The sequence below is a fragment of the Pristiophorus japonicus genome, chromosome 3 (genome assembly GCF_044704955.1).
Source record: "Pristiophorus japonicus isolate sPriJap1 chromosome 3, sPriJap1.hap1, whole genome shotgun sequence".
NCBI lineage: Eukaryota > Metazoa > Chordata > Chondrichthyes > Pristiophoridae > Pristiophorus > Pristiophorus japonicus.
The window spans coordinates 6,934,366-6,955,268 of NC_091979.1; the positions used below are offsets into that span (position 1 = coordinate 6,934,366).

At 47.4% G+C, this 20,903-nt stretch overlaps 1 protein-coding gene across 2 annotated transcripts in view; it reads right to left on the bottom strand.

Annotated features, from left to right (window-relative positions):
* Positions 1–20,903, bottom strand: part of usp37 (ubiquitin specific peptidase 37) — a 90,080-nt gene that overhangs the window by 58,414 nt on the left and 10,763 nt on the right. For both annotated transcript variants that reach the window (XM_070875155.1, XM_070875154.1), the window contains exons 2-5: positions 19,321–19,528; positions 7,126–7,285; positions 3,707–3,807; positions 2,119–2,294 (exon numbers count right to left, since the gene is read on the bottom strand). In XM_070875155.1, the coding sequence (XP_070731256.1) occupies positions 2,119–2,294; positions 3,707–3,807; positions 7,126–7,285; positions 19,321–19,476 (593 nt within the window). In that variant the 5' untranslated portion in view covers positions 19,477–19,528. The remainder of the gene's footprint in view (positions 1–2,118; positions 2,295–3,706; positions 3,808–7,125; positions 7,286–19,320; positions 19,529–20,903) is intronic.

Sequence of the window (20,903 nt, forward strand, 5' to 3'; positions counted from 1 at the left end):
CTTATTTTCCCTTCCATTCCAATGTGCACCATTATAATTCCAGTCTGTTTCCCATTCTCTACATAGAGGGGCAGCCCATTCCAGGAGCCTGCGCATACCCTACATAGATTGCCCCCATTGATGCTCTGCACTGGGACAGGCAGCCCATTCGAAGCAACTACCCACTGCTTGCGTTGGGAGACAGTGGATTCCATGAAATAACTTTCTACAAGTGTGCAGTTGAGCGATCCCAATGGTCACTTTACGGAGGACAACCGGCTTGGGCACAGGTTATTCCCAGCTGTCCTGCTGCAGTGAAGCGACACCCCCCCAACTGATTTATCCCTATGTACTCCGTGTTCTGTTACTACTGTCGTACAAGGCAGTTGGCTAGAGCCAAACTAGACCGTGATTAATTTAAACCCTTAATGCAACTCCTTTCACAGGAGAAATGAGGGAGTGTGGTGCAAGCGTGTGCAGAGGAACAAACGCCAGAGCAAGATGGAACCATTCGGCCCATTAGTCCCGCTCCATCAAGAGCGCACAGCTCATTGATCTATCTCACACTCCAAACATCTTCCCCTCCCCACCACCCCACGGAGTCCCTAATTTAAGGAACACGAAGTTCCTATCTCTACCTCCCTGAAAGGGGCAGGTTGTGGAAACAAGAAACTATTAAGACTGCAATCTTCGATCCGCCTTCTCAACAGATATCAATCCACCTCCATTGGAAGGTGTCAATTGGCCCTGAATCACCTACCCTTCTTTGGGTGATGAGGGTTGCCCTATGAAGAGATTGTGTAGAATGGATCTATACTCTCGAGTTTAGAAAAATGAGAGGTGATCTCATTGAAACACAAGATTCTGAGTGGAATTGACAGGGTAGATGCAGGGAGGATGCTTCCCCTGGGCTGGGGGGTCTAGAACCAGGGGTCACATCTCAGCATAAGGGATTGGCCATTTAAGACTGAGATGAGGAAGAATTTCTTCACTTAGAGGGTGGTGAATCTTTGGAATTCTCTGCCCCAGAGGGCTGTGGATAATCAGTTTTTGACTATGTTTCTATCCCTATTTTCTATCCTTACTACTAGGGGAATCAAGGGGTATGGTGAGAAAGCAGGAATGGGGTACTGAAATTGCATGTTCAGCCATGAACTCATTGAATGGCGGTGCAGGCTAGAAGGGCCGAATGGCCTACTCCTGCACCTATTTTCTATGTTTCTATGTTCAAGGCTAAGAGCAATAGATTTTTGAACACTAGGGGAATCAAGGGATATGGGGATCGGGCAGGAAAGTGGAGTTGAGGTTGAAGATCAGCCATGATTTTATTGAATGGTGGAGCAGGCTTGAGGGGCCATAAGGCCTACTCCTGCGCCTAATTCTTATGCATCTTATCCTCGTGTTCAGCCATGTGAGAGCTTTGACCCACTCCAGGGACTTGAGCACAAAAATCTAGGCTGACGCTTCAGTGCAGTGCTGAGGGAGTGCTGCACTGTCGGAGGTGCCGTCTTTCGGATGAGATGTTAAACCGAGCCCCGTCTGCTCGCTGTGGGTGGAAAAGATCCCGTGGCACTATTTAGAAGAGCAGGGGAGTTATCCTTGGTGTCCTGGGCCAATGTTTATCCCTCAAATCAACATAACATAAAAAAAAAACAGATTATCTGGTCATCACATTGCTGTTTCCGGAGAAGTCCTTTAAAAAATTCCTTCCAGAATTAGGATTGTAAAGATAAAACTAGGTTAAAAAAAGTATTGAGCCCTTTCAAAAGAGCTGGTCAACTTTGGTGCGATTGTCAAACAAAACAAAAAGAATGTTGTAAAACCAGATGGCTGCCAAGTTTCCTACCTGATGACAGTGACTACACTCCATTGGCTGTAAAGCGCTTTGAGGCATCTAGTGGGTGTGAAAGGCGCTGTATAAATCCAAGTCTTTTTAAAATCGCATACGGCTACAGTAAAACTGACAAGACATAGGGAGTAAAGGGTTTTGGGGAAGCGGGCGGGGAAGTGGAGTTGAGGCCATGATCAGATCAGCCATTCTCTTTCTTACTGAATGGTGGAGCAGGCTCGAGGGGCCAAATGGCCAACTCCTGCTCCTATTTTTTTTAATGTCCTTGCGTTCTGTAAAGTGTCTCCTACCGGTTCTCAGACAGGACTGTCCTGGACGAAGTGTGAGGTGTCGAGGTCAGTGCCGTCCCTATCCGGCCGCCTTGGGTGCCGCTCGCTTGCAGAGTTTTGGGCCCATGCTGCAGGGACGCCCGGCCCGGGCTGCTCTGCGTTTTCCGGATCGGCGTCTCGTCTCGTCTGGCCGGCGTCTAGAAGAAACGTTTCACGGTCACAAGCTCGCATTTTTAAGCGCAACAATGAAGAACAAAAGGGAAAAGCTGCAATTGCCGGGACAACCAGAAAATGGCATGACAGCAGCGGTGACATGGAAATTTACAGCACGGCAGGAGGCCATTCGGCCCATCGTGTCCGCGCCGGCCAACAAAGAGCTACCCAGCCTAATCCCACTTTCCAGCTCTCGGTCCGTAGCCCTGTAGGTTACGGCACTTCAGGTGCACATTCAAGTACTTTTTAAATATGGTGAGGGTTTCTGCCTCTACCACCCTTTCAGGCCGTGAGTTCCAGACCCCCACCGCCCTCTGGGTGAAGACATTTCCCCTCAAATCCCCTCTAAACCTCCCCCCAATTACTTTAATTCGATGCCCCCTGGTTGTTGTCCCCTCTGCTAAGGAAAACAGGTCCTTCCTATCCACTCTATCCAGGCCCCTCATATTTTTATACACCTCATTAAGGTCTCCCCTCAGCCTCCTCTGATCAAAAGAAAACAACCCCAGCCTATCCAATCTTCCCTCATAGCTAAAATACTTCAAAAGGATCCCAGCTCAGGCACAAGTCTCTCTGATACTGAATGACCTGCCGTGCATTTCAGGAATTTTCTGGTAAATTAACAGGTTACAAAATTCATCGGTTTTCGAATAAGGTAGGGAACGGAATCTCAACAAAGCACTCCCCTCCCTCCCTCCCTCCCACCTGGATCGAGCATCCATTCTGCAGAGACTGGAAGAATATCGGAACGCCGCGCCGATTCTTTCACACTACAACTATTTTTGTTGTAAACGAAATCAAGTGCCCCCTGATTAAGGGGGGGGGGGGGGGGGCACACTCGAAAAACTTTTCAAGTGTCCCCCTTTTTGTTGTTTTTTTTTAGGTCAGTAAAAACACAAATTATACAAGTGCCCCCTGGCTAAAGGGAGGGGGCACTAAAACCGGCACAATAAACAAATTAAACTTTAGACATTTAAAATCAAATTAGAATTTGGTTGCTGGGGGTGATGATGCACTCCAGTCCCTCCGTCGCCCACCTCTCGCGGAAAGCCGTGAGCGTACTTGTGGACACCGCGTGCTCCATCTCCAGGGACACGCTGGCTCGGATGTAACCGTGGAAGAGAGACAGGCAGTCGGGCTGAACGATTCCCTCGACCACCCGCTGCCTGGACCGGTTGATGGCCACCTTGGCCAGGCCCAGGAGCAGTCCTGCGAGGAGGCCTTCCGACCTGCCCGCTCCCCTCCGCACAGAGTGCCCAAAGATCAGGAGCGTGGGACTGAAGTGCAGCCCCTTCAAATAATGGAAGAGGGGCTCCAACCTCACACATTCAACATATACATGGAACATGAACTCCTCCAGACCGCAGAAATTACAAGCTGGTCGAAGGTGACCCACCTGGTTCTCTATATTAGACAGCTGCCGGTGAGATTCCTTCGACGTAACCCGCTTTCCCATTATTCCTCCAAAGTTGCTGGATCCTTGATGTGGTTTCATCCCTGAAATGGAATAGTAGACGTGAGACAGAACCCAAACATCACCGCAGCAGCGGACTGGAGTGACCCCAAACCAATGTTCTGTTTTAAGCTGTGCAGCGCTCCAGAGGCCCGCAGCAGACGAGCTGGCTTTTAAATGGAATAAAAAGACCTCATGCGCGGACTTTTGAATGAAGCGCATAGTTAAAAGGGGCCACCCACAAAAAATTACAGCCAACTTTGATCCAAACAGTATCGGAACAAGGTTAGATACCAGAGGAGGGATCGGACGATCCCTGGGTTTGTAATGAGAAACACTCCGGGGGGAGGAAGTAACAAGGCATCTTGAAAAGACATCCATCCTGCAAGATCTGTCTTTACATGTGAGACACTTCAGATAAGTGGAGACACTAAAGGAAGCTGGCACTGTTCTCCCTCAGCCAGAGAATGTTAAGGGGAGATTTGATAGAGCTGTTCAAAACCATGAAGGGTTTTGATAGAAAGACTTGGATTTATACAGCACCTTTCTCGACCACCGGACTTCTCAAAGCGCTTTACAGCCAATGAAGGATTTTTGGAGCGTTGCCACTATTGTAATGTGGGAAACGCGGCAGCCAATTTGCGCGCAGCAAGCTCCCACACACGGCAGTGTGATAATGACCAGATAATGGGCTGAAAATTGCGGCCTCCCTGGGTGCGTACAAAATGCGCAGGGACCTGGCCAGGCCTCGCACAAGCCAGGCCTCGGGGCACGATGTGCACGCGCCAAGAACTGGCTTTTGCGATCGGTCAAGATTTCAACGTATAGATTCTCCGCATCCCCGGGAAAACTCATGCCCAGCGAATGTCCTTCAAACTTTTACGCCTGATATAAGCAGGCGCATAGCTTACTTTTACCAGGGCAGGAGTTTTAAAACATAATATAAAAATGAGTGTTTAAATTTAATTTTTAAGTTTATTTTTAACCCTATAAAACCACATTAAAAAAAATTACATTTAATTTTAAATATGCGAGGTGTTAATTTATTATTCTGTGTTTCGGTGGTTTTCTCAGCGATAGTAATGGGAGCCCGTACAGAGCTCCCATTTTTATGAGAATACTGCATAATGATTGGTGGTCCAGCACTACGTCCGTGAAAGATATATCCCCATGCGCTGCGCAGTGACTCAAGGCCTCCGACCGGAATTCTACATTCCTCCGGGACCACCAGATACTTTCGTAGATTGTTTTTGGATCGGAGACGTTCATACGCAGGAAACCTCCAACCGAAGTCCCTCCCCCCCCCCACCAATATCTGTTTTTATTATGTTGGATTGAGGGATAAATATTGGCCAGGACACTCAGTTGATTGCGGAGATGAGGGGGTTGACTTATGAGGAAAGGTTAAATAGGTTGGGCCTCTACTATTTGGAGTTCAGAAGAATGAGAGGTGATCTTATCGAAATGTATAAGATTATGAGGGGGCTTGACAAGGTGGATGCAGAGAGGATGTTCCCACTGATGGGGGAGACTAGAACTACGGGGCATAACCTTAGAATAAGGGGCCGCCCATTTAAAACTGAGATGAGGAGAAATTTCTTCTCTCAGAGGGTTGTAAATCTGTGGAATTCGCTGCCTCAGAGAGCTGTGGAAGCTGGGACATTGAATAAATTTAAGACAGAAATAGACAGTTTCTTAAACGATAAGGGGATAACGGTTTATGGGGAGCGGGTGGGGAAGTGGACCCGAGTCCATGATCGGGTCAGCCATGATCGTATTAAATGACGGAGCAGGATCGAGGGGCTGTATGGCCTACTCCTGCTTCTATTTCTTATGTTCTTATAACTCCCCTGCCCTTCTTCGAAATAGTGCCATGGAATCTTTTATGTCCACCTGAGGGGGCAGACGGTGTCTCGTTTTTAACATCTCATCTGAAAGACGCCACTTCCGATAGAGCAGCACTCGCTCAGCACTGCACTGGGAATGTCAGCCTAGATTTTTGTGCTCAAGTTCCTGGAGTGAGACTTGAACCCACAACCTTCTGACTCAAGAGTCGAGGGTTTTACCCACTGAGCCATGGCTAACACTGACAGAGTAAATAAGGAGAAACTGTTTCCAATGGTAGAAGGGTCAGCAACCAGAGGGCACAGTTCTGACAAAGGCTCACAGAGCTCGCTCTCTATTCACAGATGCTGCCTGACCTGCTGAGATTTCTAGCCTTTTCTGTTTTTATGACCAATTTAATGTTATTTCCAAAAAAAAGAGGGGGAGATGAGAACTGTTTTAATGCCGTGAGTGGTGATGTGGAACGCACTGCCTGAAAGGGATTCAATAATAACTTTCAAAAGGGAATTGGATATATACTTGAAAAGAAAAGAAATTGCAGGGCTGTGGGGAAAGAGCAGGGAGTGGGACTAATTGGATCGCTCTTTCAAAGAGCCGGCACAGGCTCGATGGGCCGAACGGCCTCCTCCTGTACCATGCGATTTTACGAAGACAGACACCACCATGATCGAAGATGCCAAACCTCAAGTCAAGGCTCAGTGAAAAGGCCTCAGCAATCCACGAACCTTCACAGCTGCTCACCAGTGGAATCTAGGTTTGCATTGATACAGTGGGTACAGAGAAAATGTTCCCACTTGTGGGGCAGAGTGTAACTAGAGTCCATCAATATATTCAAGAGGGAGTTAGATGTGGCCCTTACGGCTAAGGGGATCAGGGGATATGGAGAGAAGGCGGGAATGGGGTACTGAAGTTGTATGATCAGCCATGATCATACTGAATGGTGGTGCAGGCTCGAAGGTCCGAATGGCCTACTCCTGCACCTATTTTCTATGTTTCTAATATAAGATAGTCACCAAGAAATCCATTAGGGAATTCAGAATAAACTTCTTTACCCAGGAGTGGTGAAGCGAATAGTATCGAGGTATTTAAGAGGCTGGATAAACATACGAGGGAGAAGGGAAGAGAGGGTAATGCTGATAGATTTAGATGAGGAAAGACGGGAGGAGGCTCGAGTGGAGCATAAACGCCAGCATGGACTGATTGGGCCAAATGGCCTGTTTCTGTGCCGTATATCCGATGTAATGTAATCTCAGCCATGCTTCTGCGGGGGGCACTATAAATAGCACAGTGGCCTCCTTGGACTACTGTTAAAGGGGCAGCGTACCCGCCCCCCCCCCAAAAAATTAACGGGACCATTGCCCCAAGTACTTCAATGTTTGGTCTCGAGAAGTTTAAGCTGATCTGACTCATTTCCCCCAGTATCTCCAACAGAGAAAGCGGGCTCCGGCGTTTGCTGGCCGACGGGAGTCCCCAGGGGCCCCAGCTGGCGCACGCCCCATTTTGAAGGCAGCACTCACCCCCTTCGCCCAGGTTCTCCAGGTATTCCTTCAGCAGCAGTGCGCCGGCGTTCGGGGCCCTGTCGATAATCAGGCTGCTCTTGTCCTTCAGCGTCAGCAGCAGTCGGCTGTGCTGCTTCACCGAGGGGCTGATCTTCACCACCTTCACGTTGTGGCTCAGCTACCCACAGGGAAAGGGAGGAAAAGGAAAAGAGAGCTGAGCATCAGAGACAGGCGTCCAGTCTGTGCTGCACAATCCTATTCACACAGACACGATCGTGAGCGATGAAGCAAAAACTAGCAGACAAGGCTTAGTCAAAAGGCCTCAGCAATCCACTGGAACCTCCAGCACACGCTGATTTCAGAGATTATTTTAACCTAAAAATTTGAATGATACAATAAATTAAAATCAACAATATTAATAACACAGCCAAGTGGGAATTTACAGCCTTTACTATATATATTTTTTTTAAATTGGCAGATCATTTGAATTAGTGACTTTGAAGGAGGGTAGACTGTATAGTTGAACATAGTTGTGAACCTGTGGAATTCTCTACCACAGAAAGTTGTTGATGTGAGTTTGTTAGATATATTCAAAAGGGAGTTAGATGTGGCCCTTACGGCTAAAGGGATCAAGGGGTATGGAGAGAAAGCAGGAAAGTGGTACTGAAGTTGCATGATCAGCCATGATCTTATTGAATGGTGGTGCAGGCTCGAAGGGCCGAATGGCCTACTCCTGCAGCTATTTTCTATAAGAAGTAGGAGCAGGAGTAGGCCATACGGCCCCTCGAGCCTGCTCCACTATTTAATCAGATCATGGCCGATCCGATCATGGACTCAGGTCCACTTCCCTGCCCACTCCTCATAACTCCTTATTCTCTTATCCGTTAAGAAACTGTCTATCTCGGTCTTAAATTTATTCAATGTCCCTGCTTCCACAGCTCTCTGGGGCAGAGAGTTCCACAGATTTGCAACCCTCAGAGAAGAAATTCCTCCTCACCTCAGAATAAAGGGCCGTCCATTTAAAACTAAGATTATGCCCCTAGTTCTAATCTCCCCAATCAGTGGAAATATCCTCTCTGCAACCACCTTGTCAAGCCCCCTCATAATCTTGTACGTTGGAAAACACAGCGGTTCCAGGATCACCCGGAGAGAATTCAAATCACGGTTCCTGCCCCCAAAATATTTTTCTTTATTCATTAGTTCATGGGATGTGGGTGTTGCTGGCAAGTCCAGCATTTATTGCGCATCCCTAATTGCCCTTGCGGAGATGGTGTTCAGCCACCTTTCTTTAGCTGTTGCAGTCCATGTGGCGAAGGAGCTCGCACACTGCTGACTTTGTCGTAGTGGTTTGTTACAACTGAGTGGGGCCATTTCAGAGGGCAGTTAAGAGTCAACCACATTGCTGTGGGTCTGGAGTAACATATCGGTCAGACCGGGTAAGGGCAGCAGATTTCCTTCCCTAAAGGAACCAGATGGGTATTTAACGACAATCTGGTAGTTTCACGGTCATCATAAAAACAAGGAAAATCAGCCAAAGGTACCCACTCTACAGACCCCTGCTGAAAGAGAACATATGGAGATATCACAGGAGGACAAAACTATATAAGAGAGAGAGAGACAAGAGAGGGGGGGCAAAAGAGAAGAGTGGGGGGGGGGGAGGAGGAAGAGAGAGAGAGAGAGAGAGAGAGAGAGAGAGAGAGAGAGAGAGAGAGAGAGAGAGAGAGAGAGAGAGAGAGAGAGAGTGTGTGTGTGTGTGTGTGTGTGTGTGTGTGTTGGGAGGGGGTTAGGAAGAGAGTGGGGGGGAGGAAATGATGGGTCGCGGGTCTAAGAACATCAGAAATAGGAGCAGGAATAGGCCATACGGCCCTTCGAGCCTGCTCCGCCATTTAATACGATCATGGCTGATCTGGCCAGGGACTCTCGGGTGTCGGTGGGGATGTTGCACTTTATCAGGGAGGCTTTCAGGGTGTTCTTGTAACATTTCCTCTGCCCACCTGGGGTTCGCTTGCAGTGTAGGAGTTCAGAGTAGAGCGTTTGATTTGGGAGTCTCGTGTCGGACATGCGGACAATGTGGCTCGCCCAGTGGAGCTGGTCGAGTGTGGTCAGTGCTTCGATGTTGGCCTGTTCGAGAACACTGACGTTTGGTGCGTCTGTCCTCCCAGGGGATTTGCAGGATCTTGTGCTGGCCCGTGTGGCTCAGTTCAAGATACTGGGGCAGCTAGCAAAGTGATTTTTAAATCTCTACCTGTTAGCAACAGTGATATGGCGGATTTGTACATAGGAAAAGGAGGCCATTCAGCCCCTCAAAGCTTGTTCTGCCATTCAACTAGATCATGGCTGATCTGTATCTTAAACATGATAGAATATTACAAGCACAGGAGGCCATTTGGCCCATCGAGTCTGCGCCTGCACTTTCAAAGAGCAATCCCATTAAGTCCCACTTCCTGCAAGTCCAACCCTGCAATTTTTTTCTCCTTCAAGTACTTAAGCAGACAAAGACAGAGGGGTGCGAAATCGAGAGGTGACATCACAGCCAAGCTGGTAAGTGGTTGGCTGTTCGACTGGTAAGTATAACTCTCTTTTAGACTGGTATAATTGGCAGCGAACTACTAAGTAACTGTTTGGTGTTTAAGTAAATTTTACTCAGTAAATTAATTTAAGGGTTAAGTCATGGCAGGTGAGCTCGGACCAGTGTCATGCTCCTCCTGTGCTATGTGGGAAATCAGGGACGCTTCCAGTGTCCCTGACTACTATGTGTGCAGGAAGTGTGTCCAGCTGCAGTTCCTGACAGACCGCATGACGGCACTGGAGCTGCGGATGGACTCTGGAGCATGCGCGATGCTGAGAATGTTGTGGATAGCACATTGAGTGAGTTGGTCACACCGCAGATAAGGGTTAGGACAGATAGTGAATGGGTGACCAAGAGACAAGGCAAGAGCAGGAAGAGAGTGCAAGAGTCCTCTGCGGTCATCTCCCTCCAAAACAGATATACTGTTTGGATACTGTTGGGGGAGATGACTTACCAGGGGAAGGCACCAGCAGCCAGATTCATGGCACTATGGGTGGCTCTGCTGCACAGAAGGACAGGAAAAAGAGTGGGAGAGCTAGTGATAGGTGACTCTATTGTAAGGGGAATAGATAGGAGTTTCTGCGGCTGCAACCGAGACTCCAGGATGGTATGTTGCCTCCCTGGTGCTACGGTCAAGGATGTCTCGGAGCGGCTGCAGAGCATTCTGGAGAGGGAGGGTGAACAGCCAGTTGTCGTGGTACATGTAGGTACCAACGATATAGGTAAGAAGCGGGAAGAAGTCCTACAAGCTGAATTTAGGGAGCTAGGAGTTAAATTAAAAAGTGGGACCGCACAGGTAGTAATCTCTGGATTGCTACCAGTGCCAGTGCTAATCAGAGTAGAGGGAGCAGGATAGTTAGGATAAATACGTGGCTTGAGCAGTGGTGCAAAAGGGAGGGATTCAAATTCCTGGGACATTGGAACCAGTTCTGGAGGAAATGGGACCTGTACAAAAGGGACGGTCTGCACTTGGGCAGGACTGGAACTGATGTTCGAGGGGTAACATTTGCTAAAGCAGTTCGGGAGTGTTTAAACTAATATGGTAGGGGGATGGGAACCTATGCAGCGAGACAGGGCGAAGTAATATGGAGTCAGAAACAGATGGTAGAAAGGTAAAAAGCAAAAGAACATAAGAATTAGGAACAGGAGTCGGCCATCTAGCCCCTCGAGCCTGCTCCGCCATTCAACAAGATCGTGGCTGATCTGGCCGTGGACTCAGCTCCACTTACCCGCCCGCTCCCCGTAACCCTTAATTCCCTTATTGGTTAAAAATCTATCTGTGACTTGAATACATTCAATGAGCTAGCCTCAACTGCTTCCTTGGGCAGAGAATTCCACAGATTCACAACCCTCTGGGAGAAGAAATTCCTTCTCATCTCGGTTTTAAATTGGCTCTCCCGTATTTTGAGGCTGTGCCCCCTAGTTCTAGTCTCCCCGACCAGTGGAAACAACCTCTCTGCCTCTATCTTGTCTATCCCTTTCATTATTTTAAATGTTTCTATAAGATCACCCCTCATCCTTCTGAACTCCAACGAGTAAAGACCCAGTCTACTCAATCTATCATCATAAGGTAACCCCCTCATTTCTGGAATCAGCCTAGTGAATCGTTTCTGTACCCCCTCCAAAGCTAGTATATCCTTCCTTAAGTAAGGTGACCAAAACTGCACGCAGTACTCCAGGTGCGGCCTCACCAATACCCTGTACAGTTGCAGAAGGACCTCCCTGCTTTTGTACTCCATCCCTCTCGCAATGAAGGCCAACATTCCATTCGCCTTCCTGATTACCTGCTGCACCTGCAAACTAACTTTTTGGGATTCATGCAGAAGGACCTCCAGGTCCCTCTGCACCGCAGCATGTTGTAATTCCTCCCCATTCAAATAATATTCCCTTTTACTGTCGTCCCCCCCCCCCCCCCCCAAGGTGGATGACTTCACACTCTCCGACATTATATTCCATCTGCCAAACCTTAGCCCATTCGCTTATCTAAATCTCTTTGCAGCCTCTCTGTCCTCTACACAACGCGCTTTCCCACTAATCTTTGTGTCACCTGCAAATTTTGTTACACTACACTCTGTCCCCTCTTCCAGGTCATCTATGTATATTGTAAACAGTTGTGGTCCCAGCACCGATCCCTGTGGCACACCACGAACCACTGATTTCCAATCCGAAAAAGACCCATTTATCCCGACTCTCTGCTTTCTGTTAGCCAGCCAATTCTCTATCCATGCCAATACATTTCCACTGACTCCGCGTACCTTTATCTTCTGCAGTAACCTTTTGTGTGGCACCTTATCGAATGCCTTTTGGAAATCTAAATACACCACATCCTTCGGTACACCTCTATCCACCATGCTCGTTATATCCTCAAAGAATTCCAGTAAATTAGTGAAACATGATTTCCCCTTCATGAATCTATGCTGCGTCTGCTTGATTGCACTATTCCTATCTAGATGTCCCACTATTTCTTCCTTAATGATAGGTTCAAGCATTTTCCCCACTACAGATGTTAAACTAACCGGCCTATAGTTACCTGCCTTTTGTCTGCCCCCACCCACCTTTTTTTTTAAAAAAAGAGGCGTTACATTAGCTGCTTTCCAATCCGCTGGTACCTCCCCAGAGTCCAGAGAATTTTGGTAGATTATAACGAATGCATCTGATATAACTTCCGCCATCTCTTTTAATACGCTGGGATGCATTTCATCAGGACCAGGGGACTTGTCTACCTTGAGTCCCATTAGCCTGTCCAGCACTACCTCCCTAGTGATAGTGATTGTCTCAAGGTCCTCCCTTCCCACATTCCTGTGACCAGCAATTTTTGGCATGGTTTCTGTGTCTTCCACTGTGAAGACCGAAGCAAAACAATTGTTTAAGGTCTCAGCCATTTCCACATTTCCCATTATTAAATCCCCCTTCTCATCTTCTAAGGGACCAACATTTACTTTAGTCACTCTTTTCCGTTTTATATATCGGTAAAAGCTTTTACCATCTGTTTTTATGTTTTGCGCAAGTTTATCTTCGTAACCTATCTTTCCTTTCTTTATTGCATTCTTAGTCATTCTTTGCTGTCGTTTAAAATTTTCCCAATCTTTTATTTTCCCACTAACCTTGGCCACCTTATACGCATTGGTTTTTAATTTGATACTCTCCTTTATTTCCTTGGTTATCCACGGCTGGTTATCCCTTCTCTTACCACCCTTCTTTTTCACTAGAATATATTTTTGTTGAGCACTATGAAAGAGCTCCTTAAAAGTCCTCCACTGTTCCTCAATTATGCCACCGTTTAGTCTGTGTTTCCAGTCTACTTTAGCCAACTCTGCCCTCATCCCTCTGTAGTCCCCTTTGTTTAAGCACAGTACGCTCGTTTGAGACACTACTTCCTCACCCTCAATCTGTATTACAAATTCAACCATACTGCGATCACTCATTCCGAGGGGATCTTTTACTCGGAGATCGTTTATTATTCCTGTCTCATTACACAGGACCAGATCTAAGATAGCTTGCTCCCTTGTAGGTTCTGTAACATACTGTTCTAAGAAACAATCCCGTATGCATTCTATGAATTCCTCCTCCAGGCTACCCCGTGCGATTTGATCAATCGATATGTAGGTTAAAATCCCCCATGATTACTGCCATTCCTTTTCCACAAGCCTCCATTATTCCCTTGATTATTGCCCACCCCACCGTGAAGTTATTATTTGGGGGCCTATAAACTACGTCCACCAGTGACTTTTTCCCTTACTATCTCTTAATTTCCACCCACAATGATTCAACATTTTGTTAATTAGAGCCAATATCGTCTCTCACAACTGCCCTGATATCATCCTTTAACAGAGCTACCCCACCTCCTTTCCTTTTTTGTCTATTTTTCCGAATCATCAGATACCTCTATGTTTAATTCCCAGTCTTGGCCACCCTGCAACCACGTTTCTGTAATGGCCACCAAATCATACCCATTTGTAATGATTTGTGCCGTCAACTCATTTACTTTATTTCGTATGCTGCGTGCGTTTAGGTAGAGTGTTTTAATACTAGTTTTTAAACCATGATTTTTAGTTTTGACCCCTCCTGCAGCCCCTTTACATTCAATGGCCCTTTTTGTTTTTTGCCTTGGGTTCCTCTGCCCTCCACTTTTCCTCATCTCCTTTCTGTCTTTTGCTTTTGTCTCCTTTTTGTTTCCCTCTGTCTCCTTGCATTGGTTTCCATTCCCCTGCCATATTAGTTTAACTCCTCCCCAACAGCATGAGGAAACACTCCCCCTAGGACAATGGTTCCGGTCCTGCCCAGGTGCAGACCGTCCGGTTTGTACTGGTCCCACCTCCCCCAGAACCAGTTCCAATGCCCCAGGAATTTGAATCCCTCCCTGCCGCACCACTGCTCAAGCCACGTATTCATCTGAGCTATCCTGCGATTCCTACTCTGACTAGCACATGGCACTGGTAGCAATCCCGTGATTACTACTTTTGAGGTGCTACTTTTTAATTTAGCTCCTAGCTCCTTAAATTCGTCTCGTCGGACCTCATCCCTTTTTTTTTTAAACCTATATCGTTGGTACCAATGTGCACCACGACAACTGGCTGTTCACCCTCCCTTTTTAGAATGTCCTGCACCCACTCCGAGACATCCTTGACCCTTGCACCAGGGAGGCAACATACCATCCTGGAGTCTCGGTTGCGGCCGCAGAAACGTCTATCTATTCCCCTTACAATTGAATCCCCTATCACTATCGCTCTTCAACTCTTTTTCCTGCCCTCCTGTGCAACAGAGCCAGCCACGGTGCCATGAACTTGGCTGCTGCTGCCCTCCCCTGATGAGTCCTCCCCCTCAACAGTACCCAAAGCAGTGTATCTGTTTTGCAGGGGGATGACGACAGGGGACCCCTGCACTACCTTCCAGCATCGTGGATGCTCCAGAGTGAATGCACCCTCAGCAATAGTGGAAGGCCGAGTAAACAAAGGTAAGAAACAAAAAGGACCATATTACATCATAAGTCTAAAAGGACAAGGTGTTAAAAAAACAAGCCTGAAGGCTTTGTGTCTTAATGCAAGGAGTATCCGCAATAAGGTGGATGAATTAACTGTGCAAATAGATGTTAACAGATATGATGTGATTGGGATTACAGAGACGTGGCTCCAGGATGATCAGGGCTGGGAACTCAACATCCAAAGGTATTCAACATTCAGGAAGGATAGAATAAAAGGAAAATGTGGCGTAGCATTGCTGGTTAAAGAGGAGATTAATGCAATAGTTAGAAAGTACATTAGCTTGGATGATGTGGAATCAAAATGGGTAGAGCTGCAAAACACCAAAGGGCAAAAAACGTTAGTGGGAGTTGTGTACAGACCTCCAAACAGTAGTAGTGATGTTGGGGAGGGCATCAAACAGGAAATTAGGAGTGCATGCAATAAAGGTGCAGCAGTTATCATGGGTGACTTTAATATGCATATAGATTGGGCTAACCAAACTGGAAGCAATACGGTGGAGGAGGATTTCCTGGAGTGCATAAGGGATGGTTTTCTAGGATGGTATGTCGAGGAACCAACGAGGGGGGAGGCCATCTTAGACTGGATGTTGTGTAATGAGGATTAATTAGCAATCTCGTTGTGCGAGGGCCCTTGGGGGGGGGGGGGGGGGAGGGGGGGGGAAGAGTGACCATAATATGGTGGAATTCTACATTAGGATGGAGAATGGAACAGTTAATTCAGAGACCATGGTCCAGAACTTAAAGAAGGTTAACTTTGAAGGTATGAGGCGTGAATTGGCTCGGATAGATTGGTGAATGATACTTAAGGGGTTGACAGTGGATGGGCAATGGCAGACATTTAGAGACCGCATGGATGAACTACAACAACTGTACATCCCTGTCTGGCGTAAAAATAAAAAAGGAAAGGTGGCTCAATCGTGGCTATCAAGGGAAATCAGGGATAGTATTAAAGCCAAGGAAGTGGCATACAAATTGGCCAGAAATAGCAGCGAACCCAGGGACTGGGAGAAATTTAGAACTCAGCAGGAGGACAAAGGGTTTGATTAGGGCAGGGAAAATAGAGTACAAGAGGAAGCTTGAGGGAACATTAAGACGGACTGCAAAAGCTTCAATAGATATGTAAAGAGAAAAAGGTTAGTAAAGACAAACGTAGATCCCCTGCAGTCAGAATCAGGGGAAGTCATAACGGGGAACCAAGAAATGGCAGACCAATTGAACAAGTAATTTGGTTCGGTATTCACTAAGGAGGACACAAACAACCTTCCGGATATAAAAGGGGTCAGAGGGTCTAAGTAAGGAGGAGGAACTGAGGGAAATCCTTATTAGTCGGGAAATTGTGTTGGGGAAATTGATGGGATTGAAGGCCGACAAATCCCCAGGGCCTGACGGTCTGCATCCCAGAGGTGGCCTTGGAAATAGCGGATGCATTGACAGTCATTTTCCAACATTCCATTGACTCTGGATCAGTTCCTATGGAGTGGAGGGTAGATAATGTAACCCCACTTTAAAAAAGAGGAGGGAGAGAGAAAACAGGGAATTATAGATCGGTACAATGATGCAATCAATTATTAAGGATGTCATAGCAGCGCATTTGGCAAGAGGTGACATGATAGGTCCAAGTCAGCATGGATTTGTGAAAGGGAAATCATGCTTGACAAATCTTCTGGAATTTTTTGAGGATGTTTCCAGTAGAGAGGACATAGGGGAGAACCAGTTGATGTGGCGTATTTGGACTTTCAGAAGGCTTTCGACAAGGTCCCACACAAGAGATTAATGTGCAAAGTTAAAGCACATAGGATTGGGGGTCATGTGCTGACATGGATTGAGAACTGGTTGGCAGACAGGAAGCAAAGAGTAGGAGTAATTGGGTACTTTTCAGAATGGCAGGCAGTGACTAGTGGGGTACCGCAAGGTTCTGTGCTGGCGCTCTAGCTGTTTACATTGTACATCAATGATTTAGACGAGGGGATTAAATGTAGTATCTCCAAATTTGCGGATGACACTAAGTTGGGTTGCAGTGTGAGCTGTGAGGAGGATGCTCGGAGGCTGCAGAGTGACTTGGATAGGTTAGGAGAATTGGCAAATGCATGGCAGATGAAGTATAATGTGGATAAATGTGAGGTTATCCACTTTGGTGGTAAAAACAGAGACAGACTATTATCTGAATGGTGACAGATTAGGAAAAGGGGACGTGCAAAGAGACCTGGGTGTCATGGTACATCAGTCATTGAAGGTTGGCATGCAGGTACAGCAGGCGGTTAAGAAAGTAAATGGCATGTCGGCCTTCATAGCGAGGGGATTTGAGTACAGGGGCAGGGAGGTGTTACTACAGTTGTACAGGGCCTTGGTGAGGCCACACCTGGAGTATTGTGTACAGTTTTGGTCTCCTAACTTGAGGAAGGACATTCTTGCTATTGAGGGAGTGCAGCGAAGGTTCACCAGACTGATTCCCGGGATGGCGGGACTGACATATCAAGAAAGACTGGATCAACTGGGCTTGTATTCACTGGAGTTCAGATGAATGAGGAGATCTCATAGAAACGTTTAAAATTCTGACAGGTTTAGACAGGTTAGATGCAGGAAGAATGTTCCCAATGTTGGGCAAGTCCAGAACCAGGGGTCACAGTCTAAGGATAAGGGGTAAGCCATTTAGGACCGAGATGAGGAGAAACTTCTTCACCCAGAGAGTGGTGAACCTGTGGAATTCTCTACCACAGAAAGTTGTTGAGGCCAATTCACTAAATATATTCAAAAAGGAGTTAGATGTAGTCCTTACTACTCGGGGGAACAAGGGGTATGACGAGAAAGCAGGAATGGGGTACTGAAGTTGCATGTTCAGCTATGAACTCATTGAATGGCGATGCAGGCTCGAAGGGCCTATTTTCTATGTTAAGCCAGACTTGCATTTATAGATCACCTTTCACAGCCACCGAAGGTCTCAAAGTGCTTTACAGCCAATGAAATACTTTTGCAGTGTCGTCACTGTTGTAATGTGGGAAACGCGGCAGCCAATTTGCGCACAGCAAGCTCCCACAAACAGCAATGACGACCAGATAATCTGCTTTTATATTATGTTGATTGAGGGATAAATATTGGCAGGACACCGGGGAGAATTACCCTGCTCTTCTTCGATATAGTGCCGTGAGATCTTTTACATCCACCTGAGGGGGCACATGGGGCCTCGGTTTAATGGCTCATCCAAAAGATGGCACCTCCGACAGTGCAGCACTCCCTCAGCACTGTACTGGGAGTGTCAGCCTGGATTTATGTGCTGCAGTCCCTGGAGTGGGACTTGAACCCACAACCTTCTGACTCCGAGGCGAGAGTGCTGCCCATGAGCCACAGCCGAGCTGAATTTGTATAATTCCCTGTTGGAGGCTACTATTGATGGGGTGGTGGAAACACAATCAGGCAGCACATTCCAGATCATAACAACTTGTTGCGTAAAAAATTCTCATGCCGCCTCTGGTTCTTTTGCCAATCTGTGCCCTGTGAATATCGCCCTTTCAGCCATTGGAAACAGCTTCCCTTGATTTACTTTATGATTTTAAACACCTCGATCAAATCTCCTCTTAGCCTTCCCTACCCCAGGGAGAACAACCCCAGCTTCGCCAGTCTAAGTGTAAGGTCTTCCACTTTGGTGGAAAAAACACGAAGGCAGATTATTTGAATGGTGGTAGATTAGGAAAAGGGGAGGTGCAACGAGACCTGGGTGTGTGTCATGGTTCGTTAGTCATTGAAAGTGGGCATGCAGGTACAGCAGGCGGTGAAGGCAGCAAATGGCATGTTGGCCTTCATAGCGAGGGGATTTGAGTATAGGAGCAGGGAGGTGTTACTACAGTTGTACAGGGCCTTGGTGAGGCCTCACCTGGAATAGTGTGTACAGTTTTGGTCTCCTAATCTAAGGAAGGACGTTCTTGCTATTGAGAGAGAGTGTAGCGAAGGTTCACCAGACTGATTCCCAGGATGGCTGGACTGACATATGAAGAAAAACTGGATCGACTAGCCCTGCATTCACTGGAATTTAGAAGAATGAGAGGATCTCATAGAAACAGAAAATTCTGACAGGATTGGACAGGTTCAATGCGGGAAGAATGTTCCCGATGTTAGGGAAGTCTAGAACCAGGGGGTCACAGTCCAAGGATAAGGGGTAAGCTATTTAGGATCGAGATGAGGAGAAACTTCTTCACTCATACAATTGTGAACCTGTGGAATTCTCTACCACAGAAAGTTGTCGAGGCCAGTTCGTTAGCTATATTCAAAAGGGAGTTAGATATGGCCCTTACGGCTAAAGGGATCGAGGGGTATGGAGAGAAAGCAGGAATGGGGTACTGAGGTGCATGATCAGCCATGATCATATTGAATGGAGGTGCAGGCTTGAAGGGCCTGCTCCTGCACCTATTTTCTATGTTACCCATGTAACTGTAATCCCTCATTCCTGGAACCATTCTATTAAATCTATTTCATAGCCGCTCCAAAACCTTCATTTTCTTGCTAAAGTTCGGTGTCCAGAATTTGGACACAATACTCCATCTACCCAGCTTGGTTCCATCACCCCCCAACATACCCTGGCCCAACAAAAACCTACCAATCTCAATTTTGCTCTTCAAGCCCCCTCCCTCATTCATTTCTTAACCCTGGCAGTACTTTGGTGCTCCAGTACCTGGAATGTTCGAGAGGGACCTCCACATTCGAAGAGCACGACCAGAGAAGCCTTGTTGTCCTTCTCCACAACTTCGAAGCTCCCTTCTCTCCATTTCGTGGTGCCGGTCTGGAGGCTGTTGAGTCGGATCTGGCCATAGATTTTCATCAGCGACATCGTGGCAAGGATTTATCAAGCTCTCACGCAGCCGCCAACTCCACCATCAGACCTGTAACAATATTCAGAAAAGGGATTACGTCTCCTGCAGAAATTAGTCTCGCCCAAAAGAAAAATAGTCGAAACGCCTTCAAGTTCCCTTCAGGTGAACAAACTTAACTTTTCTTTTAAGTTTATTCTCTGGGTGTGAAATGATGTTCGTAAGGTCACATGTACTCCACATTCCCAAGTGCCCTTGAGAAGGTGGCGGGGAGCCTTCCCCTTGAACCGCTGCAGTCTGTGTGGCGATGGTGCTGCTAAATAGGGAATTTCAGGATATTAACCAAGTGACGAAGGAGGAATGATGATGCATGTCCGAGGCAGGAGGGTGTGTGACTTGGTGATGACTGCACAGTGTTCAGTGCTGTTCGCAACTCCTCAGAAAATGGAACAGTCCATGCCCGCATGCAGCAAGATCTGGACGACATTCAGGCTTGGGCAGATAAGTGGCAAGCACAAGTGCCAGGCAATGACCATCTCCAAAAAACGAGAGTCTAACCACCGCCCCATGACATTCAACGGCATTACCATCGCCGAATGGCTCCACCATCAACATCCTGGGGGGGGTCACCATTGATCAGAAATCTAAATGGACCAGCCACAAATACTGTGGCAACAAGAGGTCAGAGGCTGGGCATTCGGAGGCAAGTGTCTCACCTCCTGACTCCCCAAAGCCTTTCCACCATCTACAAGGCACAAGTCAGGAGTGTGATGGAACACTCTCCACTTGCCTGGATGAGTGCAGCTCCAACACCACAAGAAGCTCGACATCATCCAGGACAAAGCAGCCCGCTTGATTGGAACCCCATCCACCACCTTCAACATTCACTCCCTCCACCACCGGCGCACCGTGGCTGCAGTGTGTACCATCTACAAGATGCACTGCAGCAACTCGCCAAGGCTTCTTCGGCAGCACCTCCCAAACGCGCGACCTCTACCGCCTAGAAGGACAAGGGCAACAGGTGCATGGGAACACCACCACCTCCATGTTCCCCTCCGAGTCACACACCATCCTGACTTGGAAATATATATCGGCCGTTGCTGCATCGTCGCTGGGTCAAAATCCTGGAACTCCCTCCCAAACAGCACTTGTGTGAGTACCTTCACGACACAGACTGCAGCGGTTCAAGGCGGCTCACCACCACCTTCAAGGGCAACTAGGGATGGGCAATAAATGCCGGCTTTGCCAGCGATGCTCACATCTCAAACAATTTTTTTTTTTGTGCGCGCGCCTGAATGGAGGGATCCTGGCCTGGTGATTGGCTGTGCTAATCACACACAGTAGCCGCGAGCTTTTCCTGCCAATTTCACCTCCATCTCCAGTCTGAGAAAGTGGTTTGAACCAACTAACCTACTGACTGTGTGCATCCTCAGTGCCTCTGCTGCTG